This window comes from Perca fluviatilis, chromosome 20, assembly GCF_010015445.1.
Source record: "Perca fluviatilis chromosome 20, GENO_Pfluv_1.0, whole genome shotgun sequence".
In the NCBI taxonomy this organism is placed as follows: Eukaryota; Metazoa; Chordata; class Actinopteri; order Perciformes; family Percidae; genus Perca; species Perca fluviatilis.
In genome coordinates, this window is record NC_053131.1 from 13,111,014 (window position 1) to 13,128,941 (window position 17,928).

Below are 17,928 nucleotides of genomic sequence, written 5' to 3' on the forward strand. Positions count from 1 at the left end.
ATAAAATAAGTTCCTGAATATATCTTGGCACAAGTGACTTCCAGTACCTCAAGGGGCAACATTAAAATAAATGATGTGCTCATGAGTACAACCTTCTTTTAGCATCCTTAAAGCTGCCGTTGAGATTTTTTTTGTCCGGTTGGTTATACTCAGCAAGTATGAGACAGGTCTGTCTTTTTTTTTTTTTTTATATGACCTTCAACAAGCTTTCTTCTGCAAGTAACAAGACATGTGCCTTCGCTGTGGAATTCAAACTAAATTGGAGCAAACCATATTTAAGACCACACTCCACAAACTGCTGGGATTAAACAACAGAATCCAGCTCCCAGCAGCCACAAATAACAGACCTGCTGGACTCAATTCTCCTCTCATTTGTCCCTCTCTGAAAAGGCAGGGAAGATCTGAGGTTAATCCTCTCTACCGCTCTGTAAGGAAGTCGAAGAAAAAGAAGGTATAATGCCAGAAAGCCGAAGGAGGCACTTGAGATTAAGCCACTAACTATTGACATTGTGTGAGTGGCAGGTAAAGTCACCTCTGCTCAACAGCCCTTTGGTTCCCAGCAGAGAGCAAGACCTCCCCCTGGTGGTTCAGGAGGTGTAGGACTACTCGGTCATTCAGGTCTCCCCCCACATCCGACAGACTTTGTGCTAAATGTGGATGTCAGATCTATCTGATAGCCATGCTTAAGTTTTCTCTTAATTATTCATCTCATGAGATAGTCCGACTTTGTTTCCACAGCAACCCAGCTCATCTCAGAGTCAGACTAAGCCGAAAAGGTCAAAGCAGAGGCACAGGAGGATGAAGGATTATTCAGAATTATTGAGAACAGCAAGGATCCAGCGTCGCCTATCGAATGAACTCTGCACCCTGCCATCGTCGCAGCAGATTTATCAATGGTTTGTAATGGGATCGAGATGAGCAGTCAGTCAAGTTGCAGATGGGATGAGTACGAAGTTGGAAACATAGTAAAAGATTAAATAACCCACCAGAAGTAAATAACGATGGGAAATGTGGGAAATGTTACGAGATGTTAACCGACACAGAGCAGCAGTTCCACAGGACAGAGAGGAAGAGACAGAAACCAAATGAGGCCAGATGAAAGAAGGAACAAACTAAAGATTTATTGAAGGCAGCAGAAGATGCAAGAGACAAGAACAGAATAGCAAGGGGGGGGGGGGGGGAGCGGGGCACATACGGAGACACTTCTGTGTTCAGATAGATTTAATGTATTTGTGTTACAAAAGTTTTTTTTGTTTTTACAGCTCCATGGAGCTCAATAAGGTGTGTATTGTTTTTATCAAAATATACATGTTTTGAACGTAAAGTGGATATAATCCAAATGATTTTGTGGTACAAAAACATGAATATATACAACCATCAATCCCGCTTCATACAATAACCCCACCCCCCATATAAAAAGGAGAAAAATAAAAGCTTTTAACAAAAAAAAAAATTGAAAGGCATTTTACTCTTCTACACCATAGCTAGGACTGCAGTTCAATTAAGTATCCATTCTAAAGCAATCTCTACCAAAGTAGGCTCTTCGTAAAGTCAATCCAACAAAAAAGGAGATACAATATACAGTATAGGCTGAAAGATATTTTAACTTCATGTGACATTTGTCCAAGGCATCTGAGAAACGGGGGGGAAAAAAAAGAAGAAGGAAACTGAAGCCTTGTGTACATAAGGAAATGTGGGAGAGAAAAAAAAAAAAAAAAAAAAAACTTTAGAAGTCACAACACTACAAAACAGCAGGGGTAGAAGATACTTTGGTCCTTAACAGCAATAACCGCCTGTAGCTACATGAAGCTTCATTAAACCATGCATAATAATCTTTTACAAAAATAGAGACAGAGCGTATCTGTATCTGGTCCAAAACTACAGTGGTCGAGGCTGTGGAAACTGGTGCTTGAGGCACTCAGGAATGTGACAACATTTAAGACTTGAGCGTGATGGATCTATCACTGAGGAAAAGTGCACTAAAAGGACCCGACTGTGGTGTAAGTGGACACAGACAGGAACAGGCGAGGGCTATCCCACATGTTATCCTGAATTTAAGAGAGAAAAAAAATGATAATGCTGGGTTTAGGATTTTTAGACACAGTCCAAGACTGTTACTTTCAGCTGAAAATGGCTCCAAGCTGCCCTCTCGCAGGTAGGATTTCCTGAATATAAATGGGATAAAGGCATCTTTGCAGACTGGAAAGATAAAACACCTGAACGAGAGGTAAACCGGGCCAGAATGGGTTTCAGCCTCAGAATAAAAACTCAAGTAGTCAAGGCACTGCGATCAAACCCAGCCACTACATATAGGTATCAGTTAAGCTTAGAAGAGCTACACATGTAAATACTAACATTAAAAGAAGATAAATGAATATATAGTCATCCACATATAGATGAATAAATGATTAAATGATGCCCCAAACACCATTGTCCCTCCTGAGATGGGACTAAATGGAGGCGAGTGGGGACTGTAAGACAGGAAAGCTGGATACAGCTCTAAATCCTGCCACAATACACCTAGCAGACCTACGTCACCTAGCAAGGATATTAGGCATCTAACTGACTTACATTCATAGTTTCTACATACATATAATGGGGATATATGCATACAAATACCTAGATAAACATTTGTGTTTAAGAATAAACAGAAGATTGAATGAGCCACTTCCCCACCCCCCATTTTGACAATGCTGGTAAATACCACAAGGAATTAAAAAAGGCATTTTGTGAGCCACTGATTATCCAAAAGCCAGAGCGATGCTTAAGGCAATCTGGTTGGGGCAAAGTAAGGCACAAGACTGCAGATACAGATATTGAAAGAAAAACGCATCCTTATTGAATGACCTCAGATAGTGGTATGGATCCCCCAAAAGCAAATAGGCGGGTAGTTACAAGATAAAATCAAAATGGATACTGGGAAATAAATTGTTTGGTGGTCTGTTAGCCAAAACTAAATCCTTTGTATCAAACCGTTTCTGACTGGCCAAACAGGTACAAAGTGGCATTTCAAAAAAGGCACACACATATCCACATGACTATCATAGTAAAAGGAATGCAGAAGTGTGTCTGGTGTGGATAGGATTCATCCACATAAGCATACATCTGTGGTGGAGGGTGTCTTTTTTTTTAGCAATTTGGTCTAAAGTGACAGTTTAGCTGCCCCTACTTTACCTCCAATGCAATAACTTGTTTCATTGCAGAATGTTGCCCCTTTCCCAGGGTCCCACTTAAAACTTTATGATGGAACACATTAATGATTTGGTTTGAGTACCAAGAACTCTGTACTAAAAACTGGAACCAGAAACACGCTTTTCCATTTACGGATTCCTAAAATAAGTTTGTGACCATTTGCTTACCTTGTCCGTTACATTTGCGCCAATGCCCGTGAGTAGGGTTTACATCGTTACAGGCAGGACCTACTGCTTACAAGTGTAACTAAACTTCACAAAAAGGGAGTAGTGATACAGGAAAACTGTCACCACCAAGCAAAAACTGTAGCATACTGCGGCATGGTACAAGAATGGATTTAAAAAATAAAATAAAAAAAAAAAAAAGGTTCTGGTCAAAATCACTATGCCCCAGCATCAACTAATGTTAGCAGGACTCACTCGAACAAGTGTAAAACGGCAAACGATCAATTTGTGCGTGGCAAGATGAAATCTTGTCTACATTTTGAAATACCTTGCATTTTATGCTGAATTACAGTTTATCACAACTTTAATCAAGAAAGTAATGCGGTTCATTTAACATATTTTGGTAACTTATGACAAAAATTGGAACCAGGAATCAAATGCAGAAACGATAAAAATGTGCCCAACCCTAATAATGATGGGGAATGATTAAGAACGGTGAAGCGAGCAACATTCTACAAAGAACCACAGCCATATACATGTAACGGTGGCCATTTCCACTGAAGGCAACCTTGACAAAAGTAGCATTCAGATGGCAATAGACTTGGAGGGAGGAAGGAAAGGCACTCAGATGGTGGACTTTGAGAAGGACACTCGAAGATGGTGGTTCTCTCCCAGATCGTGGTTGTGGAACTCGATGAGGGACTCAATTGCCTCCTCGACTGAGCCCATCTGGATCAGGGCCATCTTGCGGTCTTTCCTGTTGAATGAAGAGGGAACAATGTGTTCTGAGCGGCTCAACATGCTGCCCTCTTCTTTGAAGGTTGCTTGCCATTTTTACTACATTTTGACTGTTTTTTTTTCCTCTGCTCTACAAGACATATTTTTCAGACTCTAAACAATAATTTGAGTGAATGGACGGAGACTTACTGAAAGAACTTGAAGGCCTTGACTGTGGCTCCTGAGCTGGCAAAAAGCCTCCTGAGGTCATCCTCCACCACAGAAGGCCTGAAAGCAGAGGGGGAAAACAAAGAAGTTGACATTCCCTTTACTTATTCATATTTTCTAGATCTAGATCTAAAAATGAACTTCTATAGAGTAGCAAGTTTAGAAAACACTGCCACAACTACTCAATCCCAAGCACTTGATAAGGAAAACAATGGGTCAGGACAAGAAATGAAAAAGCTTACAGCACAAAAGCTGCTGGGTAGTGTGGGAATGAAAAGGAGACTCTTGCAGCAGCACTTACGGTATGTTGGAGAGGTGGAGTGTTGCAGAGGGTGGGAAGATGTTGGAGTAATTTTTGGAGCCAGGCTTCTTGAAACGGTGCAGCGGTGAGTTGCTGTAGTCCTTTGTGAGGCCCTGGTCCTCGTGGCCTTCTCTGGGCAGCTGCACTGTGGTGTGTTTCGATGAGGTCACACGCATGGCCCTGCCGTGGAGACGCTGGCCATTCAGGTGGCTCATAGCTGAGTAACATTAAACAAGACAAATTAATTCCTGCCTCGTTTGCTCAGTTGAGGCCCACTAGGTAAAGGCTCCAAACAATGTATGGTAAAACTATGCAAGGAGAAAGCAAGATGAAAGAAAATGATATGTCAAAAGAAAGCAAATTGTGTTTTGCAGGGAACAAGTGTAGCTACCTAGCTGAGCCTGTGTGCTATCAGACATCTGGATCAGAGCATTCTCCTTTTTATTAAACAGGATCTTGACTCTCATGACATCGCCGTACACACCTAGGGAGGAAAAAGGAGGGGTCACAACACAAGTGCAACAAAGAACACAGCCTTAACAGGAGCTACACAGCCAATCACAGCAACAAAAAAACTATTTAAATCATCACATCAGGGACACAGATAGTCATATTGCTACTAAATTAACACTTATCTGATTAATAAGTAATTGTCAGGCTATTCTACTAATTGTATGTTCAATTCTGCATGGGGTCTCTACAACTAATCCTACATAAGCCCTCTTAGATTACAATTACACCGATGCCGGCAGCTTAAATGGTTATGCTTGAGAAGGCAGAGGTAGTGATCTGAAGGCAAAAATCAAAGTGTAGTAAAATGAGGTGTTCTGATCGGTTTGATCGCTCTACAGTGAAGAAAAAGCTGATTTCTTGACACACTTATGGGCATTATAGAGAGACATGCAGGAATAAACTAAACATGCATTTATCTACATTAATGTAAATGAGACAACCGCAAAGAAATATGGCGACATAATCAGAAGGATATGTCAACTCATAACCACTAAAAAAAAAAAAAGCAGCAGCATTTCATCTGATTATGTACCGTTACTGAGCGACTCAAGGCAACCATAGAAAAAATCAACCTGACAAACTGAATTTGCTCAGTTCTCATGGCTTGAAATTAGACCAAATAAAGTTTACCGTTATCCTCTTACTGGGGGTGATGCTTTAGAATTTAGATCGGCTTCCCACTTCATTCCCAAACAAAATGATCCCCGCGTTTCTATTTAGTGAGGCAATAATTCCATTGAGAGGCTGTGCTCTTTGAAGAGGAGAAACTATCCATTGCCCATAGACCGTAAACCACTGCCGTAATAAATGAAATGCTGCAGCTTTGCGTGGTGTTCTCGCCTTACTTTGCTCACACAAACCCACAACAACCAAAACAGGTCATACAAACCCCAAAACAAACAGACACCCCCACCCTTCATAGCCCTGTAGCCTGATGAGCCATCAGTGGTTAAAAAAAACAAAGCCAACAACATGAGACAAGACATGCCCACCTTGCCAGGTAACAGTAGTAATAAAAAAAGGAGATGAAAGGATGATAACGTACCGAAAAGAATAAAGAGGCAGTGTGGCGTAACGCTCTTTAGAGACAGCAGGGGGAGCAGCGGGGCAGGGGGCCAAAGGGGGATAGGGAACAGGGGACAGGGGAAAAGAGACGGAGCGGAGGACAGTGGAGTGGAGTCAGGACATGTCCGCAGGCCACAGGCAGCGAGGTCCACAGGAAGGCCACAGTACCATGGAGGAAGGAGAGGCATGAGGGACGAAGAGAATGAAGAGAGGACAAGAGGAGTAGAGGATTTAAAGAGAGCATGAGAGAGGAGGAAGTAAAGAAAAGAGATGAGGTGGAGGAAAGAAAGATGGCGAAGGGACAGATGATGGCAAAATGAGGATCCAATGTCGTGTTTTTGTTGCGTTTTCAATTTGTGGGTGGTGTCCAAATTGGGGATGATGAATTGGGGAGAAAGAGGGTTGGGTAGTAGTAACAGGAGTGGCAGAGGGGAGAGGGAGGACAGAGGGAACAATTGGTCGTGGGGCGTGCAGTCAGTTGGCAAGAGTTGAGGTGAGGGGTTTTTAAAACAAAGAGGGAGAGGGGGGACAGAGAAGAGAAGAGAGAGAAAAAGGAAGTAAAAAAAACAAGGTCAGTATACACAAAGAAATGTAGTGCTTCAGACAGTAGAACTGGCTAAATTAAAATGCACTGTCACTATGGGAACACTAGGAGAAAAAGAAGAGAAAAAAAGATTAACAATGAAATACAGAAAAAGGCAGAGACAATATGTACTTTTAATTACAGGCTGTTTGTTTAGATTATTTAAAATTACATTAGAAAAAAACAGTCAAATCTGAATGTCAATTTTAATATTCCTGTTCCAACTTAAAAGCTGATCTTAAACGAACATCTTTAAAGTAATGACTACATAACTACAATAAATGTAATGAGCGTGACAGACTACTTATACATTCTAAACACTATAAAAAAATAAAAAAGACCTAAATCATGTACATGGTTCGTTTCTTTAAAAAAAAGATACTAGGAAAAAAGTAATATTGTCTCTCCAACAACTCAAGAATGATTTCAACTAATGGACAAAATGAAGATATGAAATGGTAAGTTTAAAAAAAAAAAAGAAGTTAGTGTTTTGAATAAACTTAAAATTCACAGTGAGCAAAGTGGCAGGTCAGAAATGCAGCAGGTTTGGTCAAACAGAGAGGTCCTGAAAGAGAAGAGGGTTTGATGACCCCTTTTAATTAAAAACCGTGGTTAGGGGACCCCAACTAGTCTGATCACTTATGGGTGTTGGGCAATTGGGGACAAAACACTGGAGCTCTTGCACAAATGGATCCAGGCCCATTAACCATAGTGTAGACAAATGGCACTAACACGTTTGTTTCTCAGCACTGCACTGACAGAGGCAGGATGTAGAACTGTTTAAACCTAGCAAGTGTACTGACCTCAGGGTTCAGATTGCTGACCAACAGGACATGGTGTCCCCCAGAGGCCGTGAGCCCCGACAGGCCGAGGCGGCTAGCGGCCGCTGCAGCAGCCGCCATGCCACCATGGCCCACACCCAGGGACGCCAGGCTGGGCATACCAGGCATCGACAGCCCTGAGGAGGAACAAAATTGACTTTCACTTTTATGTATTGCGATCTACATGCTGAAGCAAAGATGGTAAATAACAGAACATAAATACCAGGAAATATATGAACAGTGTTAGCATTAAGGCCAATAACATACTGCAGATAGCAGGCAAATGTTTGGAGAAGAGGTATAGGTCTCACTCAAAATTGAATAGCTGGTAGAAGAACTGACCTTGTACTGTATAGTACTGACCTGATGCCTGCTGGATGGCAAAGGTTGGGGGGAAGGCATGAGCTCCACCATAAGGAGAGGCTGAGATTAGGCCTGGAGCAGCTGGGACAAGAGAAAACAAAAAGGAACAAAAATAAGAACATAAAAATCTAAATTTGTGCTTGCGATATGATCAGCACCCCCAAGCAAATTAGAAAATGCTTGGAAAGTGTTTACACATTTGGCAGTAGTAAAACCTAGAAGTGCTAATTCAAAAGGCAACTGGACTATGCATTTTACCAAAAGCAGCCATGGTCTGATGGTCAATGGAGGGCTGTGAATCCGCATTGGGGAGGTCTGGTCGGGTGTAATCCCTGCTCTTGTCATTGTTGTACTTGACATTGAGGCTGGTGAGCTTGGAGAAGCTGATTCTCAGGGTACAGCAGGCATTGTAGATGTTCTGTCCATCCAGAGACTGAGACAGATATTGGAGCATTAGACTTCAGACAACATAAGCAATGTTTTTCACTTGCGATTTTAACTACAGTTTCATGTTACGTCAATTGGTCCCACAGGGTTTACACTGAAGCTGCAATGTGCAAACTCAACCCTACTGCTAAAGTGGTGGCGACAACGTCAGACTGAAACAGCATGACTAAGAGCAACAGTTGTACCAGTCTTACCAGTTTGGAGTGCTGAGCTGTTAAGCCATCAGCATACTGGATCAGAGCCTGGAACTGGTTGTTCTTAGTGAAGGTTATGATTTTCAGCACTGTGCCAAACTTCGAGAAAATCTGGAGGGGGAGACAGCACGATTAGGGTCACATCACATTTTCTTTAAAACTGTACCAGAAAACAAAAAAGGGAATACAATTGCATATGCTTTCAAATCTACCACTATTACCAACATGCATATTTTGTTTATGTAGCGCTAGCAGATTAGCAATGTATTTAGCTGAGAACGTAATAAATGTGAGCCACAGAGAAACTCGGTAACGAGGAACGGAGAAACAAACTCATCAAACTATCAACAGAGTAAGTAGGTTGAGTACACATGGTACAATGCAGTTGTGTGTTCCGCTGCCAATTTTTTTATTGAGTACAATAGTAGAAAACGAGGTAGGTCTGCTTATATAATTGCATATAAATAAAATAAAAAACATTTACAATTTAGGTAACTGTAGTTGCTCAAACAAATTACAAAAAACTGCCTGTACCTGGTGTAGTACATCCAGGGTGACGGGGTAGAAGAGATTTTCCACTATGACTCTGAGTACAGGGCTTTGCGACCCTGCTCCTCCCATGCTAGCTGGATCTGCAGGAATGGCCATGCTGGCCATCCCACCTCCATGCAGTGCATTGACTGCCTGCAGAGCTGCCTGTGCACGCTAGGGAGAAAAGAAAGCACAATTTGTTAGCATGGCTGGAGAAACATGCAGTAATAAGTTAATGAGTTAATTAGTTTAAGGCAACTGAACAGAGGCCATTTTTAACATGCCATTTCTGTGGTTTACCTATAAAATTCTCACAAACCTATTGCACTCTTCAGTGTCTTTAAAAAAGGATCAACAAGTTCCTACCAATAAATTTGAGACTCGTGGAAAAAATTAAGATTTCTCCATTCAGCAAACAGTTGACGTGAAAAGCAAGTGTGCGTGTATGTGTGAGCACAAACCCTTACCACTTGGTTGGGGGAGTTGTCCGTCTTGAGCTCCTTATGGGTTGAGTATTGCATGTAAATGGGGTGGTTTCTGATGACAGGGGTGACAGAGGAGTAGTAGCTCACCATCGTCTGTGCACACTCCTCGCTGTTCAGTTCCAAGAAAGCCTACAGGGGAGGACCAGAGAAACTTCTTAGGCAATGTTTATTAAGCATTACAAATGATTCAGCACGTCCGTTTTAACCCTTGCATTTTTACTGCCCATCACCGGTTTTTACTTTCAATTTGCCATCTTTCTTCTTTTGACCGGTTGTTGAGGCTCCGTCTAAAACTCTGCCATTTTCGACACATGGATCTAAAATGGATCATTTTTTTATAGTTTATAGCTGACTTTACCAGGTGACCTCTCTATTGGCTGTTGAAACAGGTGACGTCCCGTTCGTTCTAAAACCAGCCTCTGTGCCTCGACCGGCTGAGTCGCAGCAAAACCATCAGTTTGCTTGAGTCGAGCTGGGACGGGATGGTTCTGACCTCTGCAACTTCTCCCTGCGACATTCTAAGATGGTTTCGTCTCTTCGCAAATCTTTGGTCTGAAATGGACTTAAGGAAATCTCAAATAATTCTCGTCCTACTCACTAAACCATGAGGATGTAACAAAAAGGGTAATGGTCATAATATTCAGGTCAGGACAGAAGACTAGAAGACTGATCCCTTGTGCCAGGCTTAAAGAGAAATTCGTACAGGTTTGGTGAGCAGACCTGCACACATCCAGTACACACATCAGTCCTTACCTGGTTTTTCCCTTTCAGCATCAGCAGATTAGTGACCTTCCCAAAGGGCAGTCCCAGGCCAATAACTTCAGCCTCATTTATGTCGTTGGGCAGTTTGCGTACATGGACCACACGTGACGGAACACCAGGGCTGCGGACGTCACCTTTGAATTTTTTGCTGTCGTTGCCATTGGCTGCAGGGAGAGAAAAAAAAAAAACCCGAAGCAGATACAATCAGGGGTGGAACAGAAGGCTCTGGTTCGCCTTGAATAATGGATTGATCGTCATGGCAACACAAACAGAAATGACAAGCACTTCAATAAAAAGGATTCACCCCTCCATGGCAACCCCCCCTCCCCTTACCTGCATTCATGATATAGGGCCCGTTGGATATGCAGGAAGAAAAGAGTTCGTCGGATCCCCTCTGCAGAAAGAGAGAAAACAATGGTTCACTTCACTGTATTCACCAATGAAGACACAGCATAGCAGGTGGAGAGCCCAGCTCTCATATTACAGAGCCATTGTGTGATAAAGCAGGAAGTAATCTGATAACCAAAGAGAGGATTGAGCAAACCCGCTCGAGTAGAACTGCACCTCCCTCACCAGGAAGAATTAAATGACCTAGCTTGTCAGCAAGGATATTTGACTTCATCATTATCATGTCTTCCCGTCCCATTTATACTATTCTCCAACAGGATTTCCTAATTCCAAATCTTAGCCACAGTCACGATGGCCTTTATTTTCTGACTTAGGGCAGTGTGTCAAATGATCACTTTTGAACACCAATCACACTCAAGGAGGAACAGCTTCTACTCCGCTTAAAGCACACAAGTCAGCAGTAACACCTTAGCTTGACAGCAGCTGTCAGTCAGTACAACCCATCTTCTCATTGTTCAGCATGAGGAGGAAGGATAACGCACAAGCCCTCTAGATCAGAAGACAAGATGGGCATACAACACTAGTTTACTGTCTGCTGAAACAGCATCGTCTGTCCTCTCTCTCTCTCTCTCGTAGATATAAAGTGCTGTTTCAGGGCTGTTCTCATGGTTGTGTGCGAGTTTGTGGTTGTGCGAGATGAAGTATAGCAGTCACAAGAAGTGGCTCAGCAGCCTAAGCCCTACAATGAACGTCCTGTTCCGGCTGAGACTAGGGGCATTGTTACACGGCAGCGCACACACATATGGAGCCCCAAGGACTCTCTGGGAGTTCAAGAGCCCCGAAGCGCTTTAACAACAACCAGTCATGCAGGTTTGCTAGCATTCTACTTCACCCTTGTGAAGCTTGGCCTTTACATGTGGAAAGTGGAGGAGGGGGGGGGGTCCAGTCAGGCACATTAAATGGCAGAAATAAGGTGATTTGAAACAGAACCATTTGGTGGTCCCTCTTAACACTTTGAAGGGGCGGTGTGTTGCCATGAGAGCACAAGATTGTAAGCAGTAGTATAAACTACCCTTGGACTTCCAGATGGTTTGGCTGAGTCAGTCACTCTCACTCTAAGGCCCACACAAACTGGGTCTGCTATCTCAATTCATGAATGTAGAGCAACAAGAGACATTCCTGTCTTTTCACTGTGGCTTCATGATCAGGGGCCTCCCAGTTTGGCAAATGTTCAAATCTTTACATAAATGGAATGCATAGTTGGCAGGCTGAGGTAAGAACTAAGGTCTTTAAAGTTTTTTTGTTTTTTGGAATGGGAGTGTCCAGTTAACTCATTAAACACACACCTAATGGTTAAAATATGAATGTCAAGACATGTAGTGAGTTAGCTGAAAAACCAAAAATATTTTTGCTTGATAAATGGGCCAAGGCCAGATGCAAGCCATGAGAAATGAAGGAAGTGGCTCACCCCCGAGTCAATGTTTGTGGGCGGGCAGCTTCACATTATCAGTCAGCAGACCAACTCCAAACAGGAAAAGCAGCGAGATCAGGCCTGCTTCCAGTGTTTTACTAAACTTCCTCCTGGGGACTGATGGTTAGTGTTCTACGGCAGGACTCTCTCTCTCTCTCCCCCTCTCCTTCCTCATTTTAAAAATAACCACAGAGCTAAGACAGTCTAGTCTATAGTACAGAGCAGTATCATCAAGTCACATACAAAAAACAGAGGATTGTGTAATACATAACTGAATAATTTACCTATAGCTTTGGAAGGGAGTGTGGACAAGTTAAGTTACAAAGTAAGGCTAGGCGTTTAATAGAAAACTAGTCAAAGCCGAAATTCAGAACTTCTAACCAAAGTTATTTTTTTTTTTTTTTTTAAATCCTATTAAGTTAAGCAGACAAAACGTGACCGTCATGCAGCTACGACAGTTACGTTAAGACACCAAAATGGCGAGGATATTACAAACACCCGTTTATTTTTTTTACCTTTTTAAGAAACTTGATTAACATTAAAATTGAACTCTTCCCCCAAGACATCTTAATTTCAAGCTGTGTGTGCTTTGTTAGAAATATTCAGTAAATAACTATAAATATATCGTCCATTCCTATTAAAAAAGCCACTAAAAGAAAAACTGCTTGTAAAAAGAGCGACTCCAACACCGCGCCAAAACCTGTTTTTCCAACTAAAACCCACTAAATGTGTATCGACTTGTTCACATCCTTTGTTTGCTCGGGACGCTGACAGTATAATAGCAACCTTCAGGAGACAATGACACATTAATGGCCCGCATGCTGAAACTGTTGAGCGGCTTCCTCTAACTTACAATGGCAGTGGCCTACCTTGAACTTAATTTTAAAAAGGAAACATGGACTGGGGGTATTTTCCCTGCTCTATACACCACACCTGGTTTGCATTGCATCAAAAAGGATGAGAAAAAGAACATGGGTTTTTGCAGCATTCGGAAAAAAAACATCACCATGTTGTAAGGAAACTAAATCTGACGATTTATTGTACTTGTGTTGGCATCTACAAGCAACCTCATTTTGGACTCTGTTGGGGGGGTGGTAATCTCTCAGGAAAAAGCACAAAGGAGAGGAGCACAGGTACAGACGTGTTTGTTCACTGTGATCCGCCTCTGCCAGTGGAGGGGGCAGGGAGCTGTGCCTCACCAGGGGGCTGGAGGGGGGAGATTGGAATGCGACCGCGGAATGCTAGACACTCTGCCCAGACGGAATAATTACAGATTCCAGCAAGGCAGCTCTCCATAACTCAGCATTTTCATTACCACAGTACATTGAATCCAAAAAACCCATTAAAAGTTAAAGAAAGAATCATATGAGGAGTCAAATCTTGAGTACCGATCAACACATTAAATTGTACATTGTTCACGTTTAAAAACAAACAGGCCTTACTGAAATGAATAAAACGGGTTGGGTGTGACCCTGTTACGGGTCTGTGTATCAGAGTGCTTGTTTAAACAGTGTAAAGACCTTTGGCCGGGAGGATGAGGACAGTTGCGGCAGGATGGTTACAGGCCTAAGTTTGAGTTCAATTACTCCTCCTACACATAGCTGCCTCAGGTCCTGTTAACAAGGATTACTACTTAGGTTATTTTTGTTGGTTATGCAAGTTAACAACCAGCAGTTTGCTAAAAGCAAATGTGACCCCCCCCCCCTTTTAACACAAACATGTAATGAAGGGCTGCTATTACAGTTACATTGGCATACAACAGCTTCCACATCACTGGAAATAAGAGCAGATCCATACAAAAACACTAGTTTCACTGGTGTTTGTTAAATAGTCTTCTGCTAGAAACAAGGCTGAGTAAATATCAAGCTACGGGACAGGATTCAGCTGCTTTCTTAACATTCCAGTAAGGACAACATGCTATTAAAAGAACACAAAAAAAGAACACAAAAACCCCCCAAAAAACAGGAAGTTTCATTTCCTTACAGCCACAGAACACAAGAGAAACAGGCCTGGAAATTATAATACCCCAGCTCAGAATCTATTCTAAATGACTAATATTCCATGTCCAGTCTTGGGAGTTGCTGAAACCTCTATGTGCTGACCATTGTACATCAAAAAAGATGAGCCAGTCTGCAACTGAAAACTTATTACACATGAGAAATGGCTTTGGCCAGCAGTCCTGTAATTATAGGAAGCTCTTGCAAACTGTGTCTCAAGTCCCCAGTGTCACCACAGTTCTTTTCCATTTCCGTTCGGACTTGAAAAAAAAAAAAACGCTACAAAAACCTACTGGAACCACAGTTTTACAATTAACACGACTCACAAAATGTACAACTACAGAGTTTACTTTGAAAAGGACATCTCAGGAGTTTAACACAACTACATGCATTTGAACTTGTGATATTCATTTTCTAGTCAGTGAAATGAGGTGAAGTGACAAAAAGTACAGCTGCAATATGAAGAGGATAAAAAAAAACTGCCTACCTTTGTGCCAACTGATATGTCATGGACACCTCTGTGAAAGAAAAATAAAGTTCATTATTATGTGTACACAGGAAAAGACAATGGACCATGATCCATTATGAGATCCAGTTAAAACTCCTCACAACAGCAGAATAGTATGCACTCTGCAAACTCTATTCTTTACAAAATGACCGATACTACGATTCAACCATAAGCATACTTGACTTCCTCATTCATTTACGAAACTTGAAATTCAGAACGCTGTACACTTCAATAATTCGAGCTAAAGCCAGTCACGCTAAAATAAACAAAATACTTACTCAATTTCAGGGACGTAGCCGGATCCCAGAGGATACAAGTCAGCGTCTAGGCGGCTGTAATGGGTTGGCAAAGCAAACTTCAGTGTGGACACTTGAGAGCATACTTACAAGAAATAATGACACAAATCTCGAATAACAAATGTAGCTACGTCGAGCGTATTACTGAGGGAGTTCGATGCAACAGTGCATTGAAAGTCCTTGAAACGGTCGAATTCAGCTGATCAAAAGGGTAAAATACGCTTGATTGTAACAACTTGGCATTATGTATCATACCCTCTTAATTCAACCCGGTATAGTCCCTGATTAAATCAACGGGAAATGTTAAAGCCAGACATCTTCAACATGGCACTGGCACTCTGCAGACAAATGAATGCGGAAATGAGACACGTTGCTTTAGCTAGCGCTCGAGCTCCCTTATAACCAAGTTACGTTACGACGGTAACGTTAAGTTAACCAATGTTAACTAATGTTTGCGTTACTACGAGTATGTTCCTGAAATAAAAAGTGTGTTCACACTCGTTAACTAACGTTAACGTATGCTTAGCGTCAATACCGTTTACATAAAAGGATAAAAACATGTCCGTTCAAACGTTTCACATAACTAACGCTTGTTAGCAGTGGCGATGGCTAGCAGCTGCTGGTTAGCTCAACGTTACGGTCCAGCTAACTGTTGCATGTTTTGATGAAAAAAAACACGGCTTAAAAACTTTCCAGGTCTAACGGTTAAGTGAAACAGCAATCGGTATCAAATTATTGTAATAAGCAACTGAAATATGAAAGTGGAATACACAGTGGTCGGTTTGCCTAATAAAATTAAGTCTTAAGTGTGGTTCTTTTTCACTTACCCGTCCATTGCACAAGAAAAAACTGCAGGTCTGAAGCGAAGGTAGGGCGGCAGACTTGCTTGATTTTCTTACAAAATGGCTGAACACACGGAGGCGAGCGCTGATTAGTCCAGGCACTTTCAAGAGCCAGAAATAGGCGGGGACAAGCTTCTACTTGAGTCGCGATTGGACAAGACGGCTATCATTTTGCGGAAAAAAAGGAGGACGCGGCAAATTTCCAGAACATCATATCAAGTGGTCAGGTTTGTTAGATTTTTATGTGATGAAAAGCGTACTTTGAGTCATCAAATTGGGTAAATAAAAGAAGCCTGTCGAGTTTTCCGGGGCTAGGTGGCGAGTATGGAGTCTCAGTTAAATATAAGCAGTTAAATAAATGGGCTCTCATAATATCTTATGATTATACAGTCAGCAGCACAAACAAACTTTCAAAGATGAGTAGCCTACCAAGGAAGTGTTTTAGTGGCGCATTTAAACGAGCACCAGAGTCCACAATACCGATATAACAAGCAGTGGTAGAAGTATTGAGCTCTTTTTAATGACCAGCCTACTAAAGGTAGCAATGCCATATAGTGTAAATTTTAATTCACCAAGTCCTAGCTACACTTAAAGTACAGAATCAGCTAAATGTAGGCATAGTATTAAAAATATAAGTAGGCTACTCATGCAGAAAGATAGCCCATGTGAGTGTTATGTAGCCTATTTAACGTATTTAATTATCAATGTGCATTAATATGTAAGTAGCATTTGTATTTGTATTGACAAGCTGGAACCAATAACGTTACTTCATGTACTGTATAGGCTACTATCGGTACATTATAATCTACAATAAATAGCCTATCTAAATAAAATGCTCACATTTTGTGTGCAAAATCTTAAAGGTAAAGGTAAAAAAAATGCTTCTGGAATGTAGTAGAGTTGAAGTTGCATTAAAAGGAAATACTAGAGTACCTCAAAATTGTGTAGCCTAGTTGAGTAAATGTATAGTTAAATTGATTTCACCACTGTAAACATGAGAGAATTCAGGATTAGGATAGTCAAGCGACAATATTTGCATAGTGGATTGACCACTGGCCATCAAGTGTTGGGAGAATCCAGTCACATTGTGACCAGAGCTTTGTGGACCTATTCAAATTTACAGATTAAAGTAGGCCTATTCGGATTCAGGGAACCAACGTGCTGCAGTTTTCACCACTCAGTCTAATGTGTGAACAACACTACTGGTTTTGGTGGGGGCACAACCCAATCGAGATGGTAATTGCCCTGATATTGTGGTTTGTCGGCTCCAGTATCGATTCAGGAAAAGATCCTGAATACAAAACTTGTAGCTTGAAATTGCAAACGAAAAGGGTTCTGGGGTTACAATGAAACAAAGAGACAGTAGAGTAGATAAGCACCCAACAGAAGCATGTGCACACTGGTATCATCACAGAAGGAAGCAAAACACAAGTAGGAGGCAGTTTTTACCAACACACTGGCCTGCTATTTTTTACAAAGAAGAAAGCAAACACAGAAATCTGTAAATCATACAGTTGTCGGAGTTACCGGTTTGTATCATTGTTTTGGAAAATGAGGTGAAAGAACAGAATGATGGGGTGTCTTAAAATATAAATTTGAGAAGTAACAGGAACACACATAAAGTGGCTAACAGCAGCAGTACAAAGTGTCAAGATGCCGCAGTTGGTAATGGGTGTGTATGAGATGTGTACAGTAATTTGTTCCTGAAAAATATGAGCCACCAACAACAGCTGGTGCTGAAACACTGTCACTAACACCAAGGACCACATGTTGATTTTAATGGTTCCTACAGGTAGTGAGGAAAAATAGCCTAGTCATTTTAGTTTGAATAAGGTTGGATTTTAAAGGAAAATGAGTGTTATTGTTTCTTAACTTTTTGTTTACGTGCCATAGCAGAGGCTTACATTTAACAAACTAATGACAGAGGAAAGGTAATCACTGGTATATGTTACCATAGCAGCAATTATAATAGGGCTGATTGAGATGGTTTCTGTTTTGGGACTTCTGATCCTATCATACTACCTTTCAAATTCATTTTAAATTAAAAAATTCCATCTCCTTTTTAATTTCAATGACTTTTTATATTCCACAGGTCAATCC

At 41.5% G+C, this 17,928-nt stretch overlaps 1 protein-coding gene across 3 annotated transcripts; it reads right to left on the reverse strand.

The window, feature by feature from the left end:
- Nucleotides 1-1,101: 1,101 nt before the first annotated feature.
- Nucleotides 1,102-15,931, reverse strand: LOC120549217 (polypyrimidine tract-binding protein 1-like). 3 transcript variants are annotated; one of them, XM_039785937.1, is made up of 16 exons: nt 15,814-15,931; nt 14,969-15,022; nt 14,670-14,700; nt 10,700-10,760; nt 10,358-10,530; nt 9,587-9,733; nt 9,123-9,293; nt 8,589-8,699; nt 8,206-8,380; nt 7,948-8,028; nt 7,567-7,721; nt 6,161-6,194; nt 4,994-5,086; nt 4,603-4,819; nt 4,284-4,361; nt 1,102-4,113 (listed from the first exon to the last, which is right to left on the reverse strand). In XM_039785937.1, exons 1-16 carry the CDS (start codon nt 15,819-15,821, stop codon nt 3,981-3,983), a joined length of 1,722 nt encoding a protein of 573 aa, XP_039641871.1. In that variant the 5' UTR covers nt 15,822-15,931; the 3' UTR covers nt 1,102-3,980. The 3 variants fall into 3 exon arrangements, with proteins under 3 accessions (XP_039641871.1, XP_039641870.1, XP_039641872.1); XM_039785936.1 differs by having other exon boundaries at nt 7,927-8,028; XM_039785938.1 differs by lacking the exon at nt 15,814-15,931 and adding an exon at nt 15,242-15,334 and having other exon boundaries at nt 7,927-8,028.
- Nucleotides 15,932-17,928: the final 1,997 nt, after the last annotated feature.

Coding starts and splice junctions, on each gene's coding strand:
- LOC120549217 (XM_039785936.1), bottom strand. Junction 5,087..6,160: donor CTGCCTCTTTATTCTTTTCG/GTACGTTATCAT, acceptor TTTCCTCCCTAG/GTGTGTACGGCGATGTCATG. Junction 4,820..4,993: donor TAGCACACAGGCTCAGCTAG/GTAGCTACACTT, acceptor AATGTTACTCAG/CTATGAGCCACCTGAATGGC.